The sequence below is a fragment of the Eretmochelys imbricata genome, chromosome 8 (genome assembly GCF_965152235.1).
Source record: "Eretmochelys imbricata isolate rEreImb1 chromosome 8, rEreImb1.hap1, whole genome shotgun sequence".
NCBI classification, from domain to species: Eukaryota; Metazoa; Chordata; order Testudines; family Cheloniidae; genus Eretmochelys; species Eretmochelys imbricata.
The window spans coordinates 21,231,435-21,259,185 of record NC_135579.1 but is presented as its reverse complement, the minus strand read 5'-3'; the positions used below and the strand labels follow the sequence as shown (position 1 = coordinate 21,259,185).

At 42.9% G+C, this 27,751-nt stretch overlaps 1 protein-coding gene across 1 annotated transcript in view; it reads left to right on the top strand.

Annotated features, from left to right (window-relative positions):
• UBTD2 (ubiquitin domain containing 2) overlaps positions 1-21,259 on the top strand; it is a 107,280-nt gene extending 86,021 nt beyond the window's left edge. Inside the window, exon 3 of the mRNA XM_077824974.1 lies at positions 20,862-21,259. Coding sequence (XP_077681100.1) covers positions 20,862-21,259 — 398 coding nt within the window. The remainder of the gene's footprint in view (positions 1-20,861) is intronic.
• Positions 21,260-27,751: the final 6,492 nt, after the last annotated feature.

Genomic DNA, 27,751 nt, shown 5'->3' with positions numbered 1-27,751 from the left:
CCTACATATAAACCTTCTAGAACGCCGTGCCATCCGCAATGCCTGCCTCCACTTCCTGCTTTTCATAAAGAATCAACACATAAGGGTCATGACCAACAACATAGCCTACATGTTCTATATAAACAGGCAAGGGAGGGAGTCAGATCACATTTGCTTTGCACCTAGGCAATCAAACTTTGGAATCTCTGTATTCAATACAACATCCATATCTCAGCTTAATACCTACCTGGATGTCGGAACATGATGATAGATGAACTCAGCAGACGATTTCCCCATGACCATGAATGGAAATTAAGCAATCCAGTACTGCAACACGTATTCCAACAGTGGTGTCACCCACGCATCAACCTATTTGCCCGCAACACAAAGTGTCAAAAATTTCATTCCAGGGCAGGTCTGGGGAAGCAATCCTAATCCGCTGGAACACAGACCTACTATATGCGTTTCCACCAAAACCATTGCAACCCAGGGTAATACAGAAAATAAGGACTGACAAAGTCAGAGTCATCCTAATAGCCCCCACATGGCCAAAACATCTGTGGTATCCCTACATGACATGCATATCAGCACGTCCCCCAGTCACTCTCCCTCTCCACTCAAATCTACTGACACAACGGGAGGGACAGTTACAGCACCCCAACTTGCAGATGCTACATCTCAAGGCATGGCTTCTCTATGGCTCTCTCATGATGAACTAAACTGTTCAGACCTGGTCCAAAGGGTGTTACTCCATAGCCAGAAGCACTCTACTCGTAGCACCTATCTATATAAGTGGAGGACATTTAAAACATGGTGCATCGCCAAACAAATTGATGCAACATTTGCACCTCTCCCACTGATCCTAGACTACCTCTTAGAACTAAAACAATCGGGCCTTTCCATCAGCTCACTGAAAGTATACCTGGTGGCCATCACCACTTTTCACCAAAAGGTTGATGACACTACAGTCTTTGCCCACCCAATCACCAAACGATTCCTCAAGGGCATACAAACTCTCTACCCTGGCGTCAGATCACCTTCTGTACCTTGGGACTTGAATCTGGTGCTAACGACCGTTACTCGGAAACCTTTCGAACCTCTAGCAACCTGCTCCTTATTGCACCTGCCCATGAAGGTGTCATTTCTAGTAGCTATCACGTCAACCAGACGTGGAAGTTATAGGGGCGCTTATGGCAGACCCAGCATATATGATCTTTTTTAAGAATAAAATTATGCTTTCCCATCCCAAATTTCTACCCAAGGTACATTCATCATTTCACATTAACGAACGATATAGCTTCCAACTTTCTTCCCTAAACCACATGCGAACTTGTTGGAAGCTATGATGCACACCCTGGATGTTAGAAGACCACTGGCTTTTTACCTGGACAGAACCAAGCCATTTCGGGCTTCTTCAGATCTTTGTATCCATAGCAGAATGGTCCAGGGATACATCCATATCCAAGCAGAGACTCTCTAAGTGGATATCTGGATGAATTTGCCTATGCTACCAATTAAAAGGCACCCAGCCCCCATCAACGATTGGGGCACACTCAACTAGATCTATATCAATGTCCACAGTGTTCCTAAACAAGGTTCCCTTGACAGACATATTCAAGACCACCACCTGGGCCTCCGAACACACCTTTGCCAGACATTATGCTATCACGCAAGGCCCTAAAGCGGACACCCGGCTTGGCTGAGTGATACTATCCAAGTTATCTTACCAACTTCAAAGCCCCTACCATCCTAAGAGGGCACTACTTTACGATCACTTGGAGTGGAGCATCCACAGGGACATCTCTCTTGAAGAGAAGGTTACTCACCTTGTGTAGTAACTGAGGTTCTCCAAGATGAGTGTCTCTGTGGGTGCTCCACTACCCTCCCACCCTCCTCTCTGCTTCGGAGCTTGGTTCAGGCTCTGCGGTAGAGAAGGAACTGAGGAGCCTGAGTCACGCACAGGATCCGCCAACGGCATCCAGTCCGTAGGGGCACTGCTGTAAAATTCTCCTAGCGAAGGCGCAGGGATGCACCAGCACCTGGAGTGGTGCACCCACAGAGACACTCATCTCAAAGAACCTCAGTTACTGCACAAGGTGTGTAACCTTCTCCTTAGAAACAACAAGGAGTCTGGTGGCACCTTAAAGACTAACAGATTTATTTGGGCATAAGCTTTCATGGGTAAAAAACCACTTCTTCAGATGCATGGAGTGAAATGACAGATGCAGGCATTATACACTGACACCTGTGTAGTCTTTAATCTGTTAGTCTTTAAGGTGCCACCGGACTCCTTGTTGTTTTTGTGGATACAGACTAACACGGCTACCCCCTGATACTCTCTTCTACTTAGAGGCCTAGGGGTATATATGTCTATACTGCAGTTAGACACCCACAGCTGGCCTGTGCCAGCTGACTCAGGCTCGCGGGGCTTGGGCTAGGGGCTGTTTAATTGCAGTGTAGACGTCCAGGCTTGGGCTGGAGCCCAGGCTCTAAGACCCTGTGAAGTGGGAGGGTCCAGCTGCAGCCTGAGCCCGAACATCTACACTGCAGTTAAACAGCCCTGCAGCACAAGCCCCATGAGCCTGAGGCAGCTGGCACAGCCCAGCCCCAGATATCTAACTGCCGCGTAGGCATTTTGTTTTTTTGTTTTTTGTTTTATAACAAAATACAGCAACTATAATACTGGCCAGTATTACACATTTATAAATATAATACAACAACTATAATGCTGGCCAGTATTAGCCATTATCCTACCGCTCAGATGCTGTAAGTGCGAGAAGGATCAGGCCCTGTAAAGTAGGCTGGGTTGATTTTTTTATGACTCAAAGTGTTTTTATTACACATCAGGACATCTGGTCATTCTGATGGACATGCAGCCTCTGGACAAGCTCAGTGATAAGCATGTACATTATACTGCTTGCTCAGGGGTAATTACTATAGAAACAGCCAAGTACTGGCCCAGATCCTCAAATACACCTGAGCTTTAGACTCTAGGTTGTTCTAAATTATGCTGTCTTGTAACAGCCATTGCTGTACGGGAGATTGCTGTAGCACAGGGGTCGGCAACGTCTGGCACGCAGCCCCCTAGGGCAAGCCGTGTGCAGGCCCCAACAGCCTCTCCTGGCCAAAAGAATCTGATCTCTCATATGAGGCACATGTGCCCCAAGAGTGGAATCCACGTCGACAGCACAGCTGAAAGAATCACAGTTAGTATAAGTAAACTGCTTTTTCCCCCCAGAAAACTTCTAGAACAAGTTCATAAACTGGTACGAGAGTGATATTTTAAGTACAGCTTCCACTAGCCAGTTACCTGCCTCCTCCCTAATTCTCTCTGCTGTTTCTAGTAAAAGTGCTCTACTTTCATGACATCATGCGTTTATGGGCAGAACAGAGATTCTAAAGCACACAATAAACCTGAGGTGTTTCATGGTACACCATTGCAAAGAAAATGTGTAACAATAAAAAAAATACTTTGTCACACTAAATTTACTTCACGGCATATGTTATTACGCAGAGATAAAGAATAACCTGCTGAGACTTCAGAGTTTGTCCTATAGCAGGGGCGGGCAAACATTTTGGCCTGAGGGCCACATCGGGTTTCCGAAATTGTATGGAGAGCCAGTTAGGGGAGGCTGTGCCTCCCCAAACAGCCAGGCGTGGCCCAGCGCCCGCCCCATCCAACCCCTCACCCCCTGACAGCCCCCGCCCCCGGGACTCCTGCCCCATCCACCCCCCTCCCCCATTCCCTGTCCCCTGACAACCCCCCTGGAACCCCTGCCCCATCCACCCCTTACTGCCCCCGGACTCCCTGCCCCTGACTGCCCCCCGCCGCCCCATCCAACCCCTCCTCTCATAGAATCATAGAATATCAGGGTTGGAAGGGACCCCTGAAGGTCATCCAGTCCAACCCCCTGCTCGAAGCAGGACCAATTCCCAGTTAAATCATCCCAGCCAGGGCTTTGTCAAGCCTGACCTTAAAAACTTCCAAGGAAGGAGATTCCACCACCTCCCTAGGCAACGCATTCCAGTGTTTCACCACCCTCTTAGTGAAAAAGTTTTTCCTAATATCCAATCTAAACCTCCCCCACTGCAACTTGAGACCATTACTCCTCGTTCTGTCATCTGCTACCATTGAGAACAGTCTAGAGCCATCCTCTTTGGAACCCCCTTTCAGGTAGTTGAAAGCAGCTATCAAATCCCCCCTCATTCTTCTCTTCTGCAGGCTAAACAATCCCAGCTCCCTCAGCCTTTCCTCATAAGTCATGTGTTCTAGACCCCTAATCATTTTTGTTGCCCTTCGCTGGACTCTCTCCAATTTATCCACATCCTTCTTGTAGTGTGGGGCCCAAAACTGGACACAGTACTCCAGATGAGGCCTCACCGATGTCGAATAGAGGGGGACGATCACGTCCCTCGATCTGCTCGCTATGCCCCTACTTATACATCCCAAAATGCCATTGGCCGCCTTGGCAACAAGGGCACACTGCTGACTCATATCCAGCTTCTCGTCCACTGTCACTCCTAGGTCCTTTTCCGCAGAACTGCTGCCTAGCCATTCGGTCCCTAGTCTGTAGCGGTGCATTGGATTCTTCCGTCCTAAGTGCAGGACCCTGCACTTATCCTTATTGAACCTCATCAGATTTCTTTTGGCCCAATCCTCCAATTTGTCTAGGTCCCTCTGTATCCTATCCCTGCCCTCCAGCGTATCTACCACTCCTCCCAGTTTAGTATCGTCCGCAAATTTGCTGAGAGTGCAATCCACACCATCCTCCAGATCATTTATGAAGATATTGAACAAAACCGGCCCCAGGACCGACCCCTGGGGCACTCCACTTGACACCGGCTGCCAACTAGACATGGAGCCATTGATCACTACCCGTTGAGCCCGACAATCTAGCCAGCTTTCTACCCACCTTATAGTGCATTCATCCAGCCCATACTTCCTTAACTTGCTGACAAGAATACTGTGGGAGACCGTGTCAAAAGCTTTGCTAAAGTCAAGAAACAATATATCCACTGCTTTCCCTTCATCCACAGAACCAGTAATCTCATCATAAAAGGCGATTAGATTAGTCAGGCATGACCTTCCCTTGGTGAATCCATGCTGGCTGTTCCTGATCACTTTCCTCTCATGCAAGTACTTCAAGATTGATTCTTTGAGGACCTGCTCCATGATTTTTCCAGGGACTGAGGTGAGGCTGACTGGCCTGTAGTTCCCAGGATCCTCCTTCTTCCCTTTTTTTAAAGATTGGCACTACATTAGCCTTTTTCCAGTCATCCAGGACTTCCCCGGTTCGCCACGAGTTTTCAAAGATAATGGCCAATGGCTCTGCAATCACAGCCGCCAATTCCTTCAGCACTCTCGGATGCAACTCGTCCGGCCCCATGGACTCATTCCTGACTACCCCCACCCCAGGACTCCTGCCCCATCCAATCACCCCTTCTCCCTGTCCCCTGACCACCACTGGAAACCTGCCCCTGACTGCCCCCCACCGCCCCATCCAACCCCCCCTCTCCTTCCTGATTGGCCCCCCAGGACCCCTGCCCTCTGACCGCCCCAACCCCTATCCACACCCCCGCCTCCTGACCACCACCCCAAACTCCCCTGCCCTCTATCCAACCCCCCCTGCCCTCTTCCCGCGCTGCCTGGAGCACCGGTGGCTGCCGGCGCTACAGCCAACCACCCAGCTGGAGCGAGCCACGCCGCCACACAGCACAGAGCACGGGGTCAGGCCACAGTTCTGCAGCTGTGCTGCCTGGCAAGAGCTTGCAGTTCGACTGCCCAGAGCACTGCTCCAGCAGTGCAGTGAGCTGAGGCTGCGGGGGAGAAGCAGGAGGGTCCCGCGGGCCGGATGTGGCCCACGGGCCGTATTTTTCCCACCTCTGTCCTGTAGCAAACCAGAGTCTTATGAAGGTGCTACAGCTGTATTACGACCTTGAGTAATTAACCTGACTGAGGCTTAATGATCAGAATACAGATCCCTAAAAGCGTTCTTGCTAGATGTTTTCTGCAGAAGAGGCAGAAATGACTTTGATCAAGACAAGAATGTTTCACATCAAAAATTAAGAAATATACTTTGTATAATAAAATACAGAAAAGGTGAAAGGTATAAATAAAACTGATATTTTATAGCTAAATTAATTGTAACGTGCAGTCCACCTCTCAGATGCGTTCACAAGATAACAATGCTTGTGCTTTTTGTCATACAGTGAATCACCCAGTTTTTTTTTTTTTTAAACAAATGTATATTGTAGATTTCTTTATCTTTGTACCTAGGTGAAGTGTGGGATTGTGATAGTTTGTTTGGCTTTCCTGGAGTCTTGTTGATTAATTTTCCTTGGGTACTGTGCACACACGTGCATTCTCCTCTCCCAGAGATGTTGCATAAATTGATGCCATGCTGCTAGGAAAGATCACAGAAAGCTCATTTTGATAGAGTTCTAATGTGTAAAGTAGAACAGGTAGCCTGGGTGTGTGCTGGCTCCAGATTAGTTCTAAAAGGTAATCTCATTCACTATATTAATAGGTTTATGCTCTCTAAACAGCATTTTGCAAGCAGGCAAGTGTGCAAGCAGACTAGACACACAGCTAGCTAATTTGAGCTGTGTAGCCTAAATAATGCAGGTATTCTTAATTTTGAAACTTTAAAAAAGCCTGTCACTGAGGGCTAGATTGCGATACCTTCGCTCACTTTGAGTAGCACTTTACTCCCTTGTAGTTTCCCTGGCCTCAAGGGGACTGTGTATAAAGTACTACTTGGAGCAGGCTTATTAGAATCTGGTCTTGAATGCCTACATAGTAATGTGGGCAAATCCAGGGCTAGTAGGAGAAAAATGGCACACTGTGGAAACACAGGCACGTCTATATTGCCATGTTCTCCATTCTGTGTGTGCCTTTCTGCTCCATTGTGATCAGGCAGGCAGTGTGCAGACAGTTTTTAATATACATATATCTTATTCTGCTAATCTTTTTCATACAGTGCCTGTTTAAAACTGAGTTGGGACTTCTCCCACCCACACAGAATTCTCACTTGGTCACATGTGCAGTCCCAGGCTTGTCTTCACTTTATTGTTAACGTGTGCTGTAATGCGAGTTTTGCCCCTAATCCAGCTCCCATCCTCCACCACTCGCACTCACACTCTCTCTCTCTCTCTCTCTCTCTCTCTCTAATAAAGTGGTGCTTTAATCTCAAGCTAGCTGGCCCAAGGGGAATGGGAGGATTTGAAGATCAAGTTTGTTCACTGAAGCTAGTAATGCAATGGGGATGCAGCAATTGGAGTTACAACTCATCAACTGCTAATCCAGTCACTCTGTGTTCAAGGGTGTTTTGAAGTGTTGATACACTGACTCTGTTCACTGTTAAAAAGCTTTGTTTTTTTTACCTCCAGGTAGCTATGGGCTTTGAGATATCTCCTTTGTATCTAGTGGGGCACAACCAAGGTAAACTATGGGCTTGCCTACCCAGTGGGGTAATGTGCGCTATGGGGACATGATGTCTAAAGCACACTAATGTATTGTGCCTTAATTGGTCTGTGTAGACCCCGCTGGTGCACTTTAAGTGCTAGGGAACCTTCAGTGTGCATCCAGAGGGTCTACACAGACCAATTAGTGTGCTTTAAAAATCACACCCCCATAGGCATGTTACCCCACTGTATAGGCAAGCTCAAGCTCTATGTGAGGTCAGCCTAGGGTAGATATAGTGCTGACCTCACCAAGTTTACCTCATGGTAAAACAAGTGCCTGTTTTTACCTCAGGGTAGCTTATATGTGTGTGTTTAACGCGAGGTAAAAAATGCCTTTTTTAGCAGTGAATACAAGGCCTCCCTCGAGTTAGGCTATCCTGAGTGGAGTAACTTGAGCTAACTGTTGTAGTGAAGGCAAGCCCCAGGTGAAACTTGATTGCATTCATACGTATATAATTAATCAACCCGTTCATACAATACTGCAATAGACTCTTGTGTTACTATTAATCAGGTCAGGAAGTAGCTTGTTTGTAGTCTTGCTGAGTAGTGTGCTGCTGTTCAGACTTAAAGTAAAATCCTCTTACGAGTAAGAAAATACAAGCAGCAGATCTAATATGTTATCTTAAATACCAGCAGTAACTAAAAACCAAAGTCACTAGAGTTCTGTTTAAGCCCCTTAAATTGAGAGTGTCTCTTATGTTATTTTGGTTTTAGTCAGCACATAAAAATGTTACTGTCTCTGTATTAACCTCTTGGGTCCTGTCATGATGGGCAAAAAGAGGGTGTGGTTTTGATCATATTAAATTAACGTACTTGAACTAAAATAATTGAAAAATACCTCTTTTGCCCATAAAGACATTGCTATGTTCGGGAAACTGAAAATGTTTTTGCTACTAAGGTCAGGGAGTGCTCTTACCAATGTATTGGAGGACTCTGGCTCAGGTCTACTGCAGCTTCTCCCATCTCTCTGGCAACTTCTAGAAGTGTATGGGTTATATGTCATAAACTTCTGGCATTGGGGAGGAAGTGGGGTGTGTGTGCGCGTTTTTCCCAGTCTAATCCTAATGGCCATTTTATAACATCATTACAACCTCACAGATAGAGAACGCAGTTGGATGCTGCCACCCAACTGCTCTGTCCTCTGCATCCAGAAGGAGGAATTGAAGGAGGCTTTACAAATCTGGTTTAGGAGGGTAGAGGGAAAAGCTTCTGCGCAAGAAGAGCCTCCAGCAGAACCAAGATAGAGAAGACTGTTCATGCCCACTTTATTAACAACAAGGAGAAGCAAATCTGCAACTGTTGCATAAAACACTGTTTGGTTTTTATGGTTAATTCTCCATACTGAGAGCTGTTCACTGGGTTTTTGTGTATATGAGTGTCTGACTGCTAGGGCTCTCCTTTGGGGCACAACTCCAAGATTATTAAAAATAAAAACCTAGTGATATTAAAGGCTGTGACAATTTCTGTAATTCTGTAAATGCAGCTCTACAGACAGCCTCAAATTCACCAAATGCCTGGTCACTTAAAATGCTGGTAAATTAATTTTCCATGGGGTATGCAGTATAGGTACAGTAGATCCTGATCACCAGTGAATCCTTTTTTTAAAAAAGGAGATGAAAAGTGCAGAACAGTAAATGTATTTGAAGGGAGTGGGAGAGAAGAACCTCTAACAAAGATAACTGGAGTATTTTTAAGAAGACTGTCTAGGCATGGAATCTATTTTAATGAAATGCAAAGCAGAATGGCACATGAATACTTTATTATTAGCAAACAGGACTTGTCATCTTTGAGCCCTGATGTAATGTTTTTTGAATGTGGAAGTTATGATCCTGCTGCCATATTAGATCTATGTTCTACAGAGTGTTACAGAAAAGTGGCAGTATGTATGGTGATGTTGACACCAAGATCACAGAATATTAACACATAAGTGACTTCCTTTGGCAAATCTGATTTCTGGATAAAGCAACGTTGACTGACACATCTATTCTCCTTGTGGAGTATCTCATGTAGCAAAAGTCTAATGTGCTAAAAATTTGTGGTGGGCATGAGGAGGAAGAGAAATCGACTTCAGAAAATTGTCAGTAGAAAATTCAGTCTTGCTCCTTTAGGTTACTAGTTAGACTCTGGTTCAGGCTGGTAATGATTGAAAGCCATTGTCTTCTGACACTGTTCGTTAGTCCAAAGTAAATTGTTGGTAGTCTCGGTCTGGTGAGAAGACATTTATCCACATCGCAAACCACTACTACATGCTGAGCTGATTTGCACAGTTGTTGGGACTCCCAACGAGGGAGCGAAAGCTTGAATGGGCTGTGGAGTCTGAACTATCCTTTCTCCTCCTCCTCTTCCCCCATCCTCCCCCCGAGGTTTGTTCCTCCAGGAAATCTTTGAGGCATGTTGTTGGGAAACAGGCACACTACCTGTGCTTTGAGTGCTTGGTGGATAGAGGACTTCCATCTTCAATGCCTTCAGCTCATTATCTTTAACCAGCACTACATTTTGTGGATGGACAATTTCCGAATAACTGTAGTGGGAGGTTTCAGGCTACTGTAGAGTATTATGTGCATAATGGAGATGTAGGTCCTTTTCTGTACTTCTCCTCTTTAACTTTAAACAAACAAACTAAAACTTTCCTGGATACCCAACCCTTTGGCAGTCTCAGAATTATTCCTAGCAAATGTTTTCTACTGAACATGCCTGGAGCTGTGGTCCCCTGCAAATTGTTCCCTACTTCATGCTTCAAACCCAAGTTTGTTCCCTCAACCAGGAACATAGTAAAGGGAGAAACAGCTCATACCATGCAGTGCTGGAGCATGCATTCAATCTTGATGTTCTAGAACAGTAGTTTTCAAATGCGGGGCACGACCCAGTACTGGGTCACGGAATGTAAGGCACTGGGTCTCAGCGGCTCTTGTCAGCGCCGCCCACCGGGTCGTTAAAAGTCCCGTCGGCGGTGTTGCCCAGCTAAGGCTGGCTAGTTCTGACACCGCGCTGCACCCCAGAAGGGGCCAGCAGCAGGTCCAGCTCCTACGCGGGGAGGCCACGGAGCTCCACACACTGCTCCCCATCCTGAGCACTGGCTCCGTGTTCCCACTGCCCAGTTTCAGGGGTTTGGGGTTTTTTTGAGACACGTTTTTTGGCAGGAGTTAGTGTTCATTTTAACAGATGTAGTAGGTTTGTACTTAAGGTGCTACCGTGGCTAGCCAAAGGATGCTATGCAATTAGTGATGATAATCATGCTCAGTGTTCCCTCTAATTTTTTACATCCATGTGCAGAAAGAATTTTGTTATGTGCACCAATATGGAGGTGATGCGTGATACATTCATGTGGTGGGGGTGGGGCCAAGGGGTTCAGAGTGTGGGACGGGGCTCAGGCCTGGGGCAGAGGGTTGGGGTGTGGGGAGATGTGGGTTCTGAGGTGGGGCTGGGGATGAGGGGTTTGGGGTGCAAGAGGAGGCTCAGGGCTGGGGCAGAGGGTTGGGGTATGGGGGGGTAGGCTCTGGGGTGAGGCTGGGGATGAGGGGTTTGGGGTGCAGGCTGCCCTGGGACTGCATTGGGGAGAGAGGACTCCCCCCAGCCCTCTCTTACCGCAGTAGTTCGCGGCCGGGGAAGAGGCACCTGTCCCGGCTGCAGCAACTCCGGCGGGCCTGGGCCACACCGAGGGAGGGTCTCCTCTCCCCCGACCGCAGCAAGTCCAGGGCAGGTCCACACTGGGGCCAGCGGGGAGGGGTGCCTCTCCCCACTGCAGCCCTGAGCCCCTGCACAGGGCTTAGTAGGCAGCTATGCAGCCACGCAGCTTAGAGGGCACTTAGATCATGCTTTGCAGTTTTGGGATGGTAGAGTTGCTGACAGGGCAGGGAGAGAACTCACCAACATGGTCTGTGTCTCAAAATCTTTTACAGTTTTATTTGTGTTGATTACACTAATTTTAAGCACGTGAGTAGGGCCCTACCAAATTCACAGCCCATTCTGGTCAATTTCACGGCCAGAGGGTTTTTACATTGGTCAATTCAAGGATTTCAGATGTTTAGGTCTGAAATTTCAGTGTCGTAACTGTGAGGGTCCCAACCCAAAATGGGATCATGGAGGAGGGGGTTGCAAAGTTGTTGTAGAGGGGGTCCCAAGATTGCCAACCTCACTGTCTGGGCTCTGAAGGCAGCACTCTCCCAGCTTCCTGCAGTTAGAGGTTCCCGGAGGTGGGTAGGGTCTCCCCTGTGCTGCTGGGAGCACCCTGGACAGAGACTCCTAGCTGCTAGTGCATGCCAGGGACAGATTAAGGCAGGGGCCCCCAGCCAATTTGGGGCCCCCCCTAAGAAATATGAGTTCCAGCCCCAGAAGAAGCCTGGTTTTCAGGGGGTTAAGTTTAGCCACTTGCCACATTCTGAAAGGCCACTAGGCACCATTGGACAACTTTAACTCTGTGTTAGTGAAGTGCTTTAGCACTTAATTTCCTTGATTATTTTTTTGTTTTTAAATAGGGTCTCCGCACCCCAACTTACCACAGCCCAGCTCTCCCTATCCACTGCCTCTGGCTCCTTGGCAATGATTACCTGGTCACAGAATGCATGGGCTGCATGTTAGTCCCTTCGCTGCCTCTGCTTAGCGTCCCATCTCTCTGCCTGTCCAGCAGCCTGGTTCTCCCTCCTCAACCGTCCTTGCTGTGGAGAGGCAGGCATCAGCATGGGACCTACAGGTTGAGGTGCGAGAGAGAGGATGCAGAATCCATGCAGAGACCAGCATGCAGTTAGTAGGAATACTTTGAAGGGCGGGACAGATATTGGAGAGGCATAAGAAGAAGGATGGACCTGTAGTAAGAACCTGGGACTTGAGAGAGCTGGCTTCAATTCCCTGCTCCTCAACAGACTTCCTGTGTGACCTGGGGCAAGTCACTTTGGGCATGTCTACACTACAAAATTAGGTTGACCTTCGTTACATTGACGTACAACCACTACAGTGTTGAATCAGTTTTACCTGTCCACACTATGCTCCTTGTGTCAGCAGTACACATCCTCACCAGGAGCACTTGCACTGATTTAACTGCCAGTGTGGGTATTGTGGGATGGTTTCTGAAAGGCAGCAACAGTCTACGTAAACAATGCAGTGTCTACACTGACACCGCGTCAACCTAACTACGTCAACCTAAGCGCTGCACCTCTCATAGAGATGGAGTTAAATCAGGGTAGTGGGTGACTTGCGTCGATGGGAGCTGCATTTCAGTGTAGATGCTTACAGCATTAGGTTGACATAAACTCTGTAGTCTCTGTCTCAGTTTCTCATCTGTAAAAAGAAGCTGCCCTGAGCCTCTCCCATACACACATGCCCACTGCTTTGAGCTTCCCCTCCCATGCACACACCACACATCTCCTTGCCTCTCCATGGCCCTGATAAGTGTGAGAGAGCTGTGTAGGGAGGTGAGAAGGTGGTAGGACTGTGAGGAGTACATGGTATCACCTGGAGGCAGGAACAGGCAGGAGAGTGGAGATGCAGAGTCCCTGCCCCAAGACTAGGCCTAGGTCAGGGCTTCTCAAACTGTGGGTCGGGACCCCTCAGGGGTTCGTGAGGTTATTACATGGGGAGTCGTGAGCTGTCAGCCTCCATCCCAAACCCTGTTTTGCCTCCTGCATTTATAATGGTGTTAGATATATTAAGTGTTTTTAATGTAAAAGGGGGGAGGGGTCGCACTCAGAGGTTTGGTATGTGAAAGGGGTCACCAGTACAAAAGTCTGAAAACCTCTGGCCTAGGCCCTAAGGTATGGGGAAAGGTGCGCTACGCATCACCCTGCAACATAGGAGCCACAGAGAGGTGTGAAGTAGCCCATTCATCTCAATAATCCATTCTCAGCTGAATGGCAACACTCCATAGAGCTGAATATAGCTTAAAACAATAGCTTTGAGAGGTGTGAACTGCTCTGTTGAATTCAGCCTGTATTCTCCTCTCCTCTCCTCTCCCACCCATTGTCAGTGCTTGGGAGCCTGTCATACACCAAGCATACCTTTTCAGCCCCCCCACCCAAAGGGACAACAGGGCCCAGACCCTGACTCACCCACAAAGAAAGGGAGGCAGAAAGGAAAAGGGTCAAATTCTCCCCCCCACCCCCAGGGGCAGGGATCCCCAGACACCAGCTTCCTCACTGAGGACAGGGAGAAGGGCTCAGACTCCCCAGATTCCAGCGCAAGTAGCAGGGGAGAATATGGGGCTGACCATTCCACTGGCCTGAGCCCTCAACTCATGTCCCCTTCTTGCACTTTCCCAATCCCCACAGCCCCAGCACCCCCTCCACATGCTTCCTCAACTGCCCCAACCTGCCCATATTCCCTAGCTTTGCACCCAAAAAGTTATAAGAATCTAAAAGTGTTGTGAGCATCTCATGTTCAGAGTTCCATTGTTCAGAAGCATTATCCTGTCTTTCATCTTCCCTCTAGTTAATCAATGCTAATGGATTAATGCTTGCGCTCTGGTATAATAAACCCCCAAGTGGAAAAGTAACATGTCCAGCAGTCATTCTCTCATATCTGTGGAGCATGGGTAATTTATTATCTTTCAGAAAATAGCTAGAGCCCCTTCTAAATTAGCTGTAAAATGAGCAGGGCAGACTCCACAAAAGTAAGTAAACAAAACAAAACACTTGATAGAGGCAGATAATAGCTACATGACAACAGATAGCTGTTGCTAGACCTATCCTCTATTAATTTATCTAGTTCTTTTTTGAACCCTGTTATAGTCTTGGCCTTCACAACATCCTCTGGCAAAGAGCTCCACAGATTGACTGTGAATTGTGTGAAGAAATACTTACTTATGTTTCTTTTAAACCTGATGCCTGCTAATTTCATTTGATGACCCCTAGTCCTTGTGTTAGGAGGAGGAGTAAATACTACTTCCTTGTTTACTTTCTCCACGCCAGTCATGATTTTATAGACCTCTGTCATATCCCCCCTTAGTTGTCTCTTTTCCAAACTGAAAAGTCCCAGTCTGATTAATCTCTCCTCATATGGAAGCTATTCCATATCTGTCTATATTTTCTTGCCCTTTTCTGTACATTTTCCAACTTCCAATATATCTTTTTTGAGATGGAGCAACCAGATCTGCACGCAGTATTCAAGATGTGGACATACCATTGATTTATATAGAGGCAATATGATATTTTCTGTCCTATTATCTATCCCTTTCCTAATGATTCCCAACATTTGTGTTAGCTTTTTTGACTGCTGCTGTATATTGATTGGATGTTTTCAGAGAACTATCCACAATGACTCCAAGATCTCTTTCCTGAGTGGTAACAGCTAATTTAGATCCCTTCATTTTATATTGCTTCCCTAAAGGAGCTGTGGGTGACATGCACTAGCTGAGATAAATGTCAAGTGACTGGAATCAATTGTGGGTGCTCAGAGCCATAGTTTGAGTCCCCGGTGAGTGCAAAAATTAGTTACAAGACTGGAATTTGTTTTTTAAAAGGTGTTTTTTTTCAGGGAGCAGTATCTCAAGAATGCTTTGCTCAAATGACCTCAGATGTGGACCTTTAACACTGCCCAGTGCCTCCATGAGGCACATCAAATATCAAGACAATCCTAGTAACCATGAAGATTTTAGAGCACTTAGAAAGGTCATCCTTTAAATAGAAAGGACTTATTATCCTTAACTATAGCAGAGCAGCCGCTCCACTATAACATAATTTAGTATATTGTATTTTATCCAGCGGAGCCTCTTCAGGCTGAATAGTGTTCTTTCATTCTTCAGTGCTGAAGAAATGGGGTTGTAATGACCTCAACACCTTAATGTGCAGTGCACACAGTGTGGGTGCAGATGGAACTTGCACTTTCATAAAACGTTTAATTTCTCCTCTTTTTGTAACACCTACCTCTGCTACCTGTACATCCTCAGGTCCCCATGCTGATTTTATTTTTTTTAGGCAGTAAGCTGTCTATCTTCAAACTGGTTAAAGCCACTCTGAACTGTCCAGCAATTTTTCTCCGTGGGTGCTCAGCCCCGGAGCACCCACAGAGTCAGCGTCTATGCTCAGAACTCCTGCTGGCTCAGAAAGTAGTTTCCTTTTGTGGACTTGAGCCAGACCTGTAATGTTCTTTTAATGGTAGAGTTCTTTTCCATTGAATTTGGAATGAGAATTATTAAATGCTTAACACTTACTGTCTACAAGCCCTTGCTTCAAAGTGCTTGAGTAAGTGTTTTATGCTAAAAAGAGGATAAAGATAGAAGCTCAGTTGGAACCATTTGGTTATTTAAGCAGCTGTGAGACTGTTGGATTCTGGGAAAAGCACTTACACTTCATGAGGAGTTGATGAGGCAATGTAATGTACAGTAGCTTTACAGATGTTAAAATTTGTGTCGCAGGTGTAGGCTTAAAAAGTGTGGCTGGCAATTGAACATGAAAAGAGCATGGGGAATTCACACTTGTTTACTTTAAAGTACTTCACCCGCACCATTGATATTCATAGCTAGTTTATTGTTTTAGTGCTTAGTGTGGCACATAGGCTTCTGCAAATATTATTATGCCCCACCTTCCAGAAAACTCAAGAACTACGGTTGTTTAACTTTTTAATACTGCTCCAATCACTAAGTTATATGGGTTTGACTGCAAAGTAGCACATTTTTGGGTTTTTTTACTCTCCCAGTTTGTATTAATGATAGGTTCCATAAACACAAAATATCACAGAAGATGGTTCAGTGTTCATGTTAATAGTTATTGCCGTCTAGGAATCCCTAACCACTATGAACTAGAATAAGATAGATTCACTTCATATAGGCCCTCAAACCACCATCGGATGGCAATGTCTTTCAGGAATTAAGAAAAGGAGTACTTGTGGCACCTCAGAGACTAACATTTATTTGAGCATAAGCTTTTGCTCAAATAAATTTGTTAGTCTCCAAGGTGCCACAAGTACTCCTTTTCTTTTTGTGGATACAGACTAACACGGCTGCTACTCTGAAAACTTTCAGGAATTAGTGACCCAGGCTAGATTCAGAGCAGCAATCTATAGATGAAAGTCTTGCAATTGCCAGTGTTTTGAGCAATCCAAGCGTCCTTGAGTTGAATAATATACATGCTTTTGGAATGGAGATTTTTTTCAGTAATAAGAACAAATGAACCAGCTGTTTCTAGGATGATTGAAATGTTATAAATACACAGACGTTTAAACTCTTTGGATGAACTACTTGTCCTTGGCATGCTAGGAAAAAAATTCTCCTCAGACAGCAAATCTGTTGTTGTATTTTGGGGGGGGGGGGGTGTTAAGTCTGGTCAGTTTTAAATTTTGGGTTCTTAATGGGTTTATCTTGAAACTGCTGAGGATCTATGTAAAAGTGAAGCACCGTTGAGAACAGCAAATAAGATTTTGCTGCAGCTTCCTGAAGGGCTGTTGGAATTAAAGATTAAAGATTCTTTTATAGCTTTGAATAAGTGTGGGCATACAAACTTGATCTTGATTTCATCAAACTATTCCAGAAATTTTACATTAGTACAGTTTGAATCTATTAAATTAATAATGTTTAACATGCAGGACGGATGCATCCAAATTCTGATAGCATCATACCTGCTCAAGCACAGAAACCAGTCCTTTTTTCCACTAGGGTTTTCAGTTACTAGTCTAGGAAAAAGTTCTTCACACTGATAAGTAGTTAGGGTGACCAGATGTCCCGATTTTATAGGGACAGTCCCAATTTTTGGGTCTTTTTCTTATATAGGCTCCTATTACACTCCACCCCCGTCCCGATTTTTGACACTTGCTGTCTGGTCACCCTATAACTAGTTAAGACACAGTTTTATAGTCTATATAGTACTTCATCTTTAAAAAAATTTCTAATCCAGTGTGCTTGATATTAACTTTGTTTTTTTTATCAGTTTTGATTGTTTTTCTGTTTAAAACCCTAAAACTGTTGCAAGTCTGTGTAACAAGTATTAAGAAGCTTTCTGTGCCGCCTTCTGACTTATGCCAAAATGTCCCTGTTCTTCAAGAATATATTACTTCCTTTAAGTTAGCAGGACATTCTTCTTCCTCCTCCCCCCCCCCCCCCCCCTTTGTAAGCCTGTGTTGCATATTTATTACTATAAGAGACTCAACTTTGTTCTCTGGTGTCAGTCAACTGACGTGAGTCAGCGGTTTCGAAGGTTAATACCTGATACTGCCACATGGGAAGGTCAGTATCAGATTACTCAAGTAATTATTATTACAGTGGGTTCTCTGTTATTGAGAGGTTCTCAGTCTTTGGCTCATGGAATGTTTGTGGCCCACATACCACTACTTGGTGCTCCACAAAGTTCTGTAGTCTCTCCCGTGGTCCCCTTGTATCCACCTACTCACTTGCGTTAGAAGATAAAATACACAGCTTTCCTAATACTGTTCCTTGAAAGCAGTTGCTGTAGTTGCCACAATGTTATGTGCCAGTGGCATAGAAGGGATGTGATTTGCACTTTAAAAACGTTTTAAAATTGCTGCTTAAAATAAACATGCTGCCAAAGGAAGTAAACTATTGGTCTCTACTTCCTTGAGACAGACACAAAATTATAGTAGGTCATCTTACACATTACTTTCTCTGATGAAGTTTCATCCACCCCTTTCTTCCCATTGGTGCCATATCCTTCTGTATTCCCAGCCTCTTGCATATAGTTATGTACATGCTCAGGCTATGTCTACACTACAGCCTGTGTCGGAATAACTTATGTCACTCGGGGATGCGAATAAACCCCTAAGCGACATGAGTTACATTGATTTAAGTTTTCGTGTGCACAGCGCTGTGTCGGCAGGAGAGCTTCTCCCACCAACATGGCTTCTGCCATTCGCTGAGGTAGTGTTTTTATTCCAACAGGAGAGCTCTCCCCAATCGGCATAGAGCATCTTCACCAGATGCGCTGCAGGGGCGCAGCTACATTGGCACATTTAAGATTTCCAAGAATCTTAAAAATATTTCACAGTGGTGGAGAAAGATTGAAAGTTTTGAAGACGCAAAAAGAAAAGGAGGACTTGTGGCACCTTAGAGACTAACCAATTTATTTGAGCATGAGCTTTCGTGAGCTACTGATGAAGTGAGCTGTAGCTCACGAAAGCTCATGCTCAAATAAATTGGTTAGTCTCTAAGGTGCCACAAGTACTCCTTTTCTTTTTGCGAATACAGACTAACACGGCTGTTACTCTGAAACCTGTTTTGAAGACAGGGTTCCAAATACATTTTTTTGTATTTACAGTTTATCTTAAATCTTTCCTAGTCCTATCATTAGACCTGTGCATTTTTCAATGGCAAGACGGCAACTTTAGTTTACCCCTTTCAGATCCTCAAAGAATTGTGTGCATGTTCCAAGAAAACTGCTCCGACTTAGCTGTAGTTGGTTTTTAATATTGCTTATCTGATTATGATTAAGCAACCTGCTGTTTATTGCATATACTTTGCCATTGGTGTTGGTTCAAATGGACTAGGAATATGGGTCATGAAGAAATCCCTTGGCAAGCCTATCCTAATGGTACGTTACCATTGTATTTCATATTAACCCCTCGATGGCCCTGCCCTGCCACATCCTAAGATGTAGCTTTCTTTTAGGGCAAATACGTTTTTTTAAAAATGGATAGTGGTATATAGTTTCGCTTCCTTGGGACTATAAAAATGCTAGATCCATTTGGTTGCATGTAGCAAAGCACTCAAAAATATAAAATTACTGTTCACAGGAAAAATTAATCTTGCTATGTTGGATGTTTGCTATAGTGATTAGGTACTCAAAATAAAAATGTGTACTGTTTAAAAAAGGGGGGAGGGGAAATCTTTGGGCTGTGAGAGCTGAAGGACTTAGTTATTTCTCCTGTCATACTTTATATAAAATACCGGGTGAGCTACAGATTAAATGTTAATTAGTCCTGCTTGGTTTACTGTGGGATCCACAAGACAGCACAAAATTGAAATGGGTGGTACAGACCGTTATCTTCTTTCATGTAGTGGAGCTGCCCTTTTGACCATTTTAAGGGAAAAAAGGACCTTCTTCTAGGAGTGAGCAGGCAGTTTGGGGACACAACTATCACTGGATAATATTTGAGTTCAGTACAACTTCACTTGACCAATTCTAGAGTGCTCAATTTTTCAGAGAAGTTTGTCTACTCCAGACATCATTCTTTCACGTTTTGTTCACTTCTTCAAAACTTGCTCTGCTGCAGGAAAACCATATTCCTCTAGATTTGTTATGAAACGCACCGTATCATGATTGTTGCTGGTCGCACAAATAAGAGATGGAAGTCCTGACGTGTGACAGCTTTTGGGACATTTATATTTTAATTCGTCAATGCTCATTGTATGTTTAATTTATGTTGGTGAAGAAAGAGGTAAAAGTATCTCTTTTTAAAAAACAGAAGATTTTAAAAGAATATGTAGGTTTCTGTTTCAAATAAGTAGTTCTCAGCATCAGATGCGACTGTTAGAATGAAATGAAAGAGCTATGCAGTATGTCCCCAAGTTATAATTTCATGTTGCAGTAATTTTTGCTGATCAACCAAACAACAAGGTTTAAGGCAACTCATTGTCAGCATGAAAAAAGCCTCCAACTAGAAAAGGCCTTAATTTCTAATGGGGAACAGTTGGGATGGTGTGTGCACAACTGCAGAGTCAAAGAGTTTTTAAAATATTCTGTAGCTCAAGGAATTGGCTCATCTTCAAACATTTGTAACTACAAAAAGATGGATAATCTTGCAAGTGTATGTGCCCCATCTAGGGGCAAGAATGAGAAAATTCATTACAAGCAGGTAAATGCAAGACAATGTTGCAGCATTTCCTTGGTACACAAATGTATGCTTTTTAACTCCACTGAGAGGGGATTTCTGCTCTGATTTAGGAAAGCAAAGGCTGGTTTGCACTGCATCTCATTTTCCTGACAAGCTGCATGACTGTGATATGTGACACAGGTAGTCAGGCTTCAATTCTCGCTTGACCTTACTTTAACTGAAAACTTCATTGCTAAAAATGAGTGCTCTGCCACATTTTTCTAGTGTAATTCTTGAAAGTCTCATGGTGAGAAGTGTGCCTTTACAGTGCACACACTGTGATTCTTATTAATAGCTTTGTAAATGTAAGTTATAATTCCTGAGTTGTCTGTTGAACCTCCCTTACAACATCAGTAGTGAGAGAACTCCATATCCAAGAATGCAAACCAGTTTCCTTTTTGCTTTAACGCTGAATGCTGAATGGTATTTTTGTTCTTATTGTGGGTGGGCACCATCAAGGAGCTTGGGAGAAAAAGGGATTCTAACTTGTGAAATTTCAGGCATATAATAGTGTAATATCTATCCAAAACTTTCTGTAATTTTAATCACATGCATATAATGCAATCTTCCATTTTTCTAATAACAAGAACAAATGTTTTAATGGTTACCACTAGTTTGATTTACATGTAAAATGCATTTATTTATACTGTTTTTTCCTCTGTTTCCCAAAGGTGCTCTTACAGAGTGCTATGATGAACTGGGCAACAGATACCAGCTTCCAGTCTACTGCCTGGCCCCGCCTGTCAATATGATAGAGGAGAAGGGAGACCTGGAGACTCTAGATATTCCCGATCCACCACCCAATTCTGGGCATGAATGCCAGCTTCGCTTGCGCCTCTCAACAGGCAAAGACCTCAAACTTATGGTCCGCAGTATGGACACAGTATATCACATGAAGAGGCGACTGCATACGGTGGAAGGAGTGGAGCCCAGCAGCCAGCGCTGGTTCTTCTCAGGCAGGCCGCTCGCAGACAAAATGAAACTGGAGGAGCTGAAAATCCCGAAGGATTATGTGGTGCAAGTCATTGTGAGCCAGCCCTTAACAAATCCAACCCCAGTGGAAAACTGATTCTGTTTGTTTTTTGATTCTCCATTCCTCCTCCTCTATCATATGGGATTTATTTTCTCTGCTCTTATTTTTCCTGCTAATGGATTGGTTCCAAGAAATGACTAGCAAAAATTCCATCTGTGATGGAGATCTGCAGAAACAAAACACAAATGTAAACTGTCCCTTGGGATTTGCCTGATCTGATATTTTTTAACACCACAGAAAGAAACACATGGCAAATGCAATGAAGGGTTTGTGTAAGGGGGAAGTCTGTCATTTAAACAATAAAAACCTGTAATAATGCTTGGAACTGTAGGTGGAGCATTGATCCATGGAGAAAGCACTTTTTTAAAAAAAGAGAAAAAAATAAACCAAATTGTAGTACTTCATGAAATCGGCACCATTTACAGTTCATCCCAGAAGTGTAACTTCTCTGGTAGGTCCACTTTGCTCGGTATCTATGATGATTGTTTCTGTTTTGGTTTAACTCATGTGCTGTGTCCGATTTCTCCTGTGGCGTAGTGAATCTCATCCAGAGAGAGGTGGACTGAAGAACGGATTTTTGTGTTGCGTTCTATCAATGCTGTGTTCCACCCCAAATGTGGCTCTTCTTCATGTTCATACGAACCGGTTGTAGCACATTCCAGGATGGTGATAAATGGGCTTGTGCCGTTTTGAGGCTTCAGTGTTTGGTAAATACTGCGTTCTGGAGCATTAGGCAATAATTTAGGAAGTGTATACACATTTTAATAAATCCTTCATGTACTGTACTGTAAAGTTACTTGCTATAATGTTGACTTTTGCTGAAGTTTTCTGGCTCATTGGCACCTGAATAATGTGCCTACTAAATTACTGTACCCTTCTCCATCCTGTAAAACAGACAATTAACAAAAGGCTAGCTGATTACAAGAGGGACACTGATATGGGATTAAAAAAAAACGCACAACCTTTATCAGCTGACATTGGTATCCTAGCGTAGAATGTTTCCAGATAAAATCAGAAAGTTACACCCAAATATGATTGAATGCAATTTTCCCCTTTCTGAATTCTCAGAGGAGACACTCTGTGGAAAATCATAGAAAGGAGACTATAAAGCACACTACATTCAGTTGTTCATGTCACTACCAGTAGAAACAGAGGCCATTCCCTAAGTCTCAGTGTTGGAGGACATGGTCACTTTCTGGTCCGTAGTTGTGGAAATATGTTCACTGTAATGCATCAGGAGCTTCGAATGTGGTCACTCAGTTTAATATCTGGTACTTTCCCTTTAGAATGTAAAAGGAGCCTTTTTTTCTGGGAACAGACACCTCTGTTGCAGTGTGCTTTGGACAACATTTATGATAGTTTTTCACCTAACAAAATAAATTAATAGGATGAATATAGTGTTGAAAAAAATAATGTAATTATTGAGTAGTTGTTACCACGTTAAAAGAAATTGATCTAGTTCCTTTGTTTGGCTGCTCTGCATCTCTCAGAGTTTGGGATATAGGGTATATCCTTCTCTGAAACTATGTCCCGCACTCCTTTTATAAACACAATTATTTTGTTTTTCAGTCCTCGTGCACTCAAATGACTTAATTCCTGCCAAACCTCTATTCTGCCTATTCAGACATGGTTCACTGTATTGCTCTTTCTGTCTTCCATACCTAAATCTAAAATTGCCCAGAATGGCTTTTATTCCACTGATAGTGGAGTCACTATTTTAGGATTGACACTTTTAGATTTGAAGTGAAGAGAGCTTCTTTAATTCTGTACAGTTTAATGGGCGGTGGTTTACTTGGCAAATACTGTAAAATTGGAACTAGCAGAGTTCAGTTGAAATTGCCAGCTCCTGAGGCTTTCCATATTGCTCTAACCTTTTTATCTGTTCACTGGCTAGGTGGCACTTTGGATTTAGTACACTAGTCTTTCTCTTTTAGAAACTGAAGTTCATATTTGATACCACATCACACATGAGCATGAGCTTTGCTTTTATCATAGTTCCCATGTTGTATGTCACAAAACCAAAATGCTCCTTGGCACAATTCACTGTCAGATCTACTCCAGGTAGGTTGAAGCTTGGCAACACAGAAGTGCAATGACAGGGTTGTATGGAGGAAGCCATGTCATTTAGTCCCTCATTTTTGCAAGCACCAAATTGACTTCCACATTTTTTTTTTTGTAAAAAAGGCAAAAGTTAGACTTAAGCCCTGACTTGCACCAAAGCCTTTGGATTTTTTCACAAAGGGCGTAAAATTCACAAAAATCAGAATTTTTAAGACAAAATTCAGCTAATAAGTAGTGATTCTTTCACCACGTCTTTTGCATCTTGAAGGGGGAAATAATACTGGATTTCTGCACAACCACCTTAAAAATCTCATGGATTTTTCGCTGTTCAAATGTGCCTGGTAAAACTAGATTGTTTGTTTTATAAAATAAATGTTATATTTTATCTAAGCAACAGATAGTCATTTCATATCTGGAGCAGCATGTCTTGTGAAACATAGTACAAATTTTTGTTTTAATCTGTTTTTGTGATGGAGTTTCCCTAGAATCAATTCTGGAAGGGGGGAAAAGTTACAGCAGTAAAGTAACAAAGCTGTAACTAGGATAATGATGATTTTGTAACTTCCCACATCCTTTTGTAGAATGCATTTTCAGAGATAGTTTGAGGTGATTTACTGAATATAATTTTCAATATTACAGGTTTCTGACAAACAATTTAAATGCATTTTCACATTTCCTCTGAAAAAGCATCAACTGTAGTATGTTGTGCTGTAACATGTAACAATTTTTTACATTAAATATTTTGATGGCGGAGAGTGAGGAGAAGGACGTCTAAGCAATTTTGAATTGGTTTTCATGCATGTAGGGGGTTGAGCATTGCTGGATTTGATCACCCAAGGGGCTGTTGCATAGAAAACATACTCTCCTTCCTGTCTCCCTAAGCACATAAGCACAAATCTCAAAACCAAGCAGTCTGATTGCAAACCGGTTTTTTTTAAAAGGTGAAAATGAATACTGGTCTCTTATCCCTGTCTTGATAAGCTGACAAACCTAACCACACAACTTTATTTTTGAATATAGAAGATATAACTGGAAACAAAGAAATTTCATAAGATCCATATTAAGGAAAAGAGTAATGCTTCTAACAAGGAGATAATTTCTGAAAATGTACATATATGTGCGTTTATGCTGATGAACATATGGTATGTGGCTATATATATTCAGTGAATACTATACTTCTTTTATCTGTAAGATTATCAGGTTTGGTATTCCTACTAGACCCCGGCTATAAAAACAGAAATGAACAGGACAAGAGTTTGCCCCCACACAAATTTATGCAATTTCCACTGGACTCAGTGGGAACTGTGCGCTTGCATCCCAGAGCGGAATTGGGGCCCATGTGTGGCATTAGGAAGTAGATAGGCATGGGACACCATTCTGGGGCAAGAAGGAGGAAAAGTAGAACTTTGTGGGTAGATTTTGGATCCCCAAAGTGTGACTAGTGAAGTTCTAAAATGCAGCTTCTGGCCATGCTGTCCTCACCTTGCAGTCATAATAAGAAAATCCCAGCCAGCTGCAGGGCTGAATTACTCCAAGCAATTTCTATCCATCATTCAAGAAAGGCACGTATGAGCACATATTGTTGTATGCATTTTTATTTGAATATGTGTACTCAGATTCAGTATGGCATTTGTGCTCCTGACAGGTTTCCTATGTGACCTTTATTTGTTGTATTATAGATTGGGCACCCCAATCAATGTGCAGTATCACACTGTTCAGTGTCCTCACACAGGATATACTAATTGGGAGATTTTTATAATGTGTACCCAAGAGTTGATATAATCAAGTGAGGAGTAATAGGATAAAGTTTTCATTAGATTCATAGGCCTTGTATGTGTCACTCCTGATTAACTTTGGCCAGGAAGTGATTCCAGGAAATTACATTTTTACATTCTTATGTCAGTGACAGGTCTGTTTAACACAGAGCTTAGACTTTTGTGCTTGTTATTGCAAAGATGTCACTTGTATCTGACCCAGAAGTAATGGACAGGCTAAACTCTACACTCCCAGAATAGCTTTAAAGGCAGAGGATCAACAACACTACATATAGTCTAATGTAAAAATTTATCAGAAATGGGACATATTGGATATGTATTGCTAACTTTGTTACAAAGTGTTTTGTTTTACAAAAAGAACAAGTGATCACAGTTTTCCATGGTATGTAACTTTTGAATTATGTTTCCACTATGTGGGCCCTTTGTGCATTACATTTTGTGAATATCATCTACAGAAAACTCTATTTGAGACAGTAATATTAAGAAAACTTTCGACTTCCTTCTTAAAACCTGCAATCTCTTCTTGTCTGTATCTGGGAAATATTTGGAAAACTAAGTGATGTGAAAGTGCAGTGTAAATAGGGGATTTTTTATAGCGATTGGGTGGCTAAGTGCACCATGTAAAATTAAACCACCTCCCTATGCCTTTCTCAAAAAGCTGAATCAGTTGAATTAGTAGGAGAGGAAAAGCAATCAGGGTTAATATTTATGTGACAAAGCAACATATTCAGTTTACATCATGACGTTCAATAAAGCAAATGGCCTATTGATAAAATATCGCTATAATATCAGACATGCTTCTGCATACATATGCATTGTTAGTAAATATATTTTTGTTAGTTTGATGCAATGGTTGGGCTGCTTTTTAACCCATAGAATTTTGAAAGCATTTCAGCTGCATAAAAGTTGACAAATTAAATGAGTGCTATAAATTTGTCCATCACTATTCTATTCATAAACACAAATGCTAAAGTTACATTTCTGATTCTTGATTTATATTTTGCAGAATCTTTCATACATCATTGTAAATATGTTGTTAAAGACCTTGCATCTTATGAAAAGAGCTGATGTGTTCTTTATAAAAGATTTAAGAAAACCAATCAGCTCTTTTCATAATCTGTCCACTTTACTTTATAGATGCGTGTCAAGTGTTTGAAATGAAAATAATTTCCATTAATGAAAAAGGTTTCCTTTGTTTTCCACCTGTCACTGAGTGTAGGCTTGCTCATGAATGTTGGACATCAGACATTCTTTTGGAATAGATTGTGTGTTTAAAAAGAGAGGTCTAAAGAACTTGCTTTCGGAAACTGGGTGAATTCCATGCACATGGCAAACTTTTTTTTGAAAAAGGAAGAAATGCATTTTGAGCCAAATCAGCGCCCCTTAAAATTTATTTAATATCCCAGCTTGTCCAATGAGTTAAAACAACCGTGCTTCTCTCTTGTACCAAAGTAGATAATATCATACTGTTGCATTTGCAACTACAAAATTGTCAGACAATACAAATCTGCCTGTTTAAAACTGCTTTTCATAAAGCATTTTTAATTGCTTCATTCTGCAGATGGCTCTTCTCCTTTCACATTTCATCAGTTTCAACAAATGCTCCCTAGTGGTGTGGATGCCACTTCCTATTCATAGGACATGGTGGACCATCCATGATAACTCTAGGGCTATAGTTCTCCTTCCAAGAGAGAAACATAATAGTGTATATGCCACTGAGCCTACAAAAGTCAAATAGTTTGAAGACGTGGGTTTTTTTAATCAGCTGAGCTTCTTACTATGGACTTTGAAACTCTTATTAAATATAGCCACTGGACTATCCATGAAGAAGTGTGTTCCTATCCTTTTGAGCAGGGCCATTTGTTGGGTACCTATCCAGTGGAATGCTGTATTTGTACATTTAAATATGAAGACCAATGAATCAGAACCATGTGGCAAATTGAGAACTTAAAATCCTGACTCTTGCCTTATATTTTGTTCACCTGGAACTCCAAAAAATCCAGTTTTATTACTTTTAATCCTGTTGTGTTTTTTTTCTGGCAATTTGAATCTAGCCAAAGACTGGAGACAGTTTAAGGAAAATTGAAGCAAATAAAATATGTTGATGTGGCTTTATTAAAGTAATCAAATGGTCTTATATCAAGGACCCTATTTGTGCCTCTCTTCTCCAAGTCCAGGGAATGTCTAGAAACTGGAGATATCTTTGAGCAATGAGTGCAATATTGTGCACTAGTCAGTTGGAGATGTGTAAGACACTTCATTTTCACTTGTTATGTGCAAGGGACTTAGGTTTGTATCCTCTTTGCCTCATGGTAGTGACTTCCAAAGATGGCTGGTACCATCAAATTTGTACTTCTTGAAATATCTTCTCTTTTATGGTAAATCTCTTTTGTACGCAGTTTGTGTGCCATGTATCAAAGAAATAGTCATATTACATAGGATAAGGTGCTAGATAATTTGGTACTGATGCAGATAAATATTATTCCAACAGCTATTGAGAGAAGGATGAGGGGATTACAATGATGTGACTCTTCCCCCCCACCCCTCGCCCCGTAACTTTTATAAAATTAAATCTTTTAGCACTGAACACACCGGTTGTGTGAAACATGCTTTTTCCTCCCTGGCTAGTTCAGTCCAATGATTAATTCTTAGCCTATCTGGAGATGCTGTGAACATTGAGTTACATTAAGAT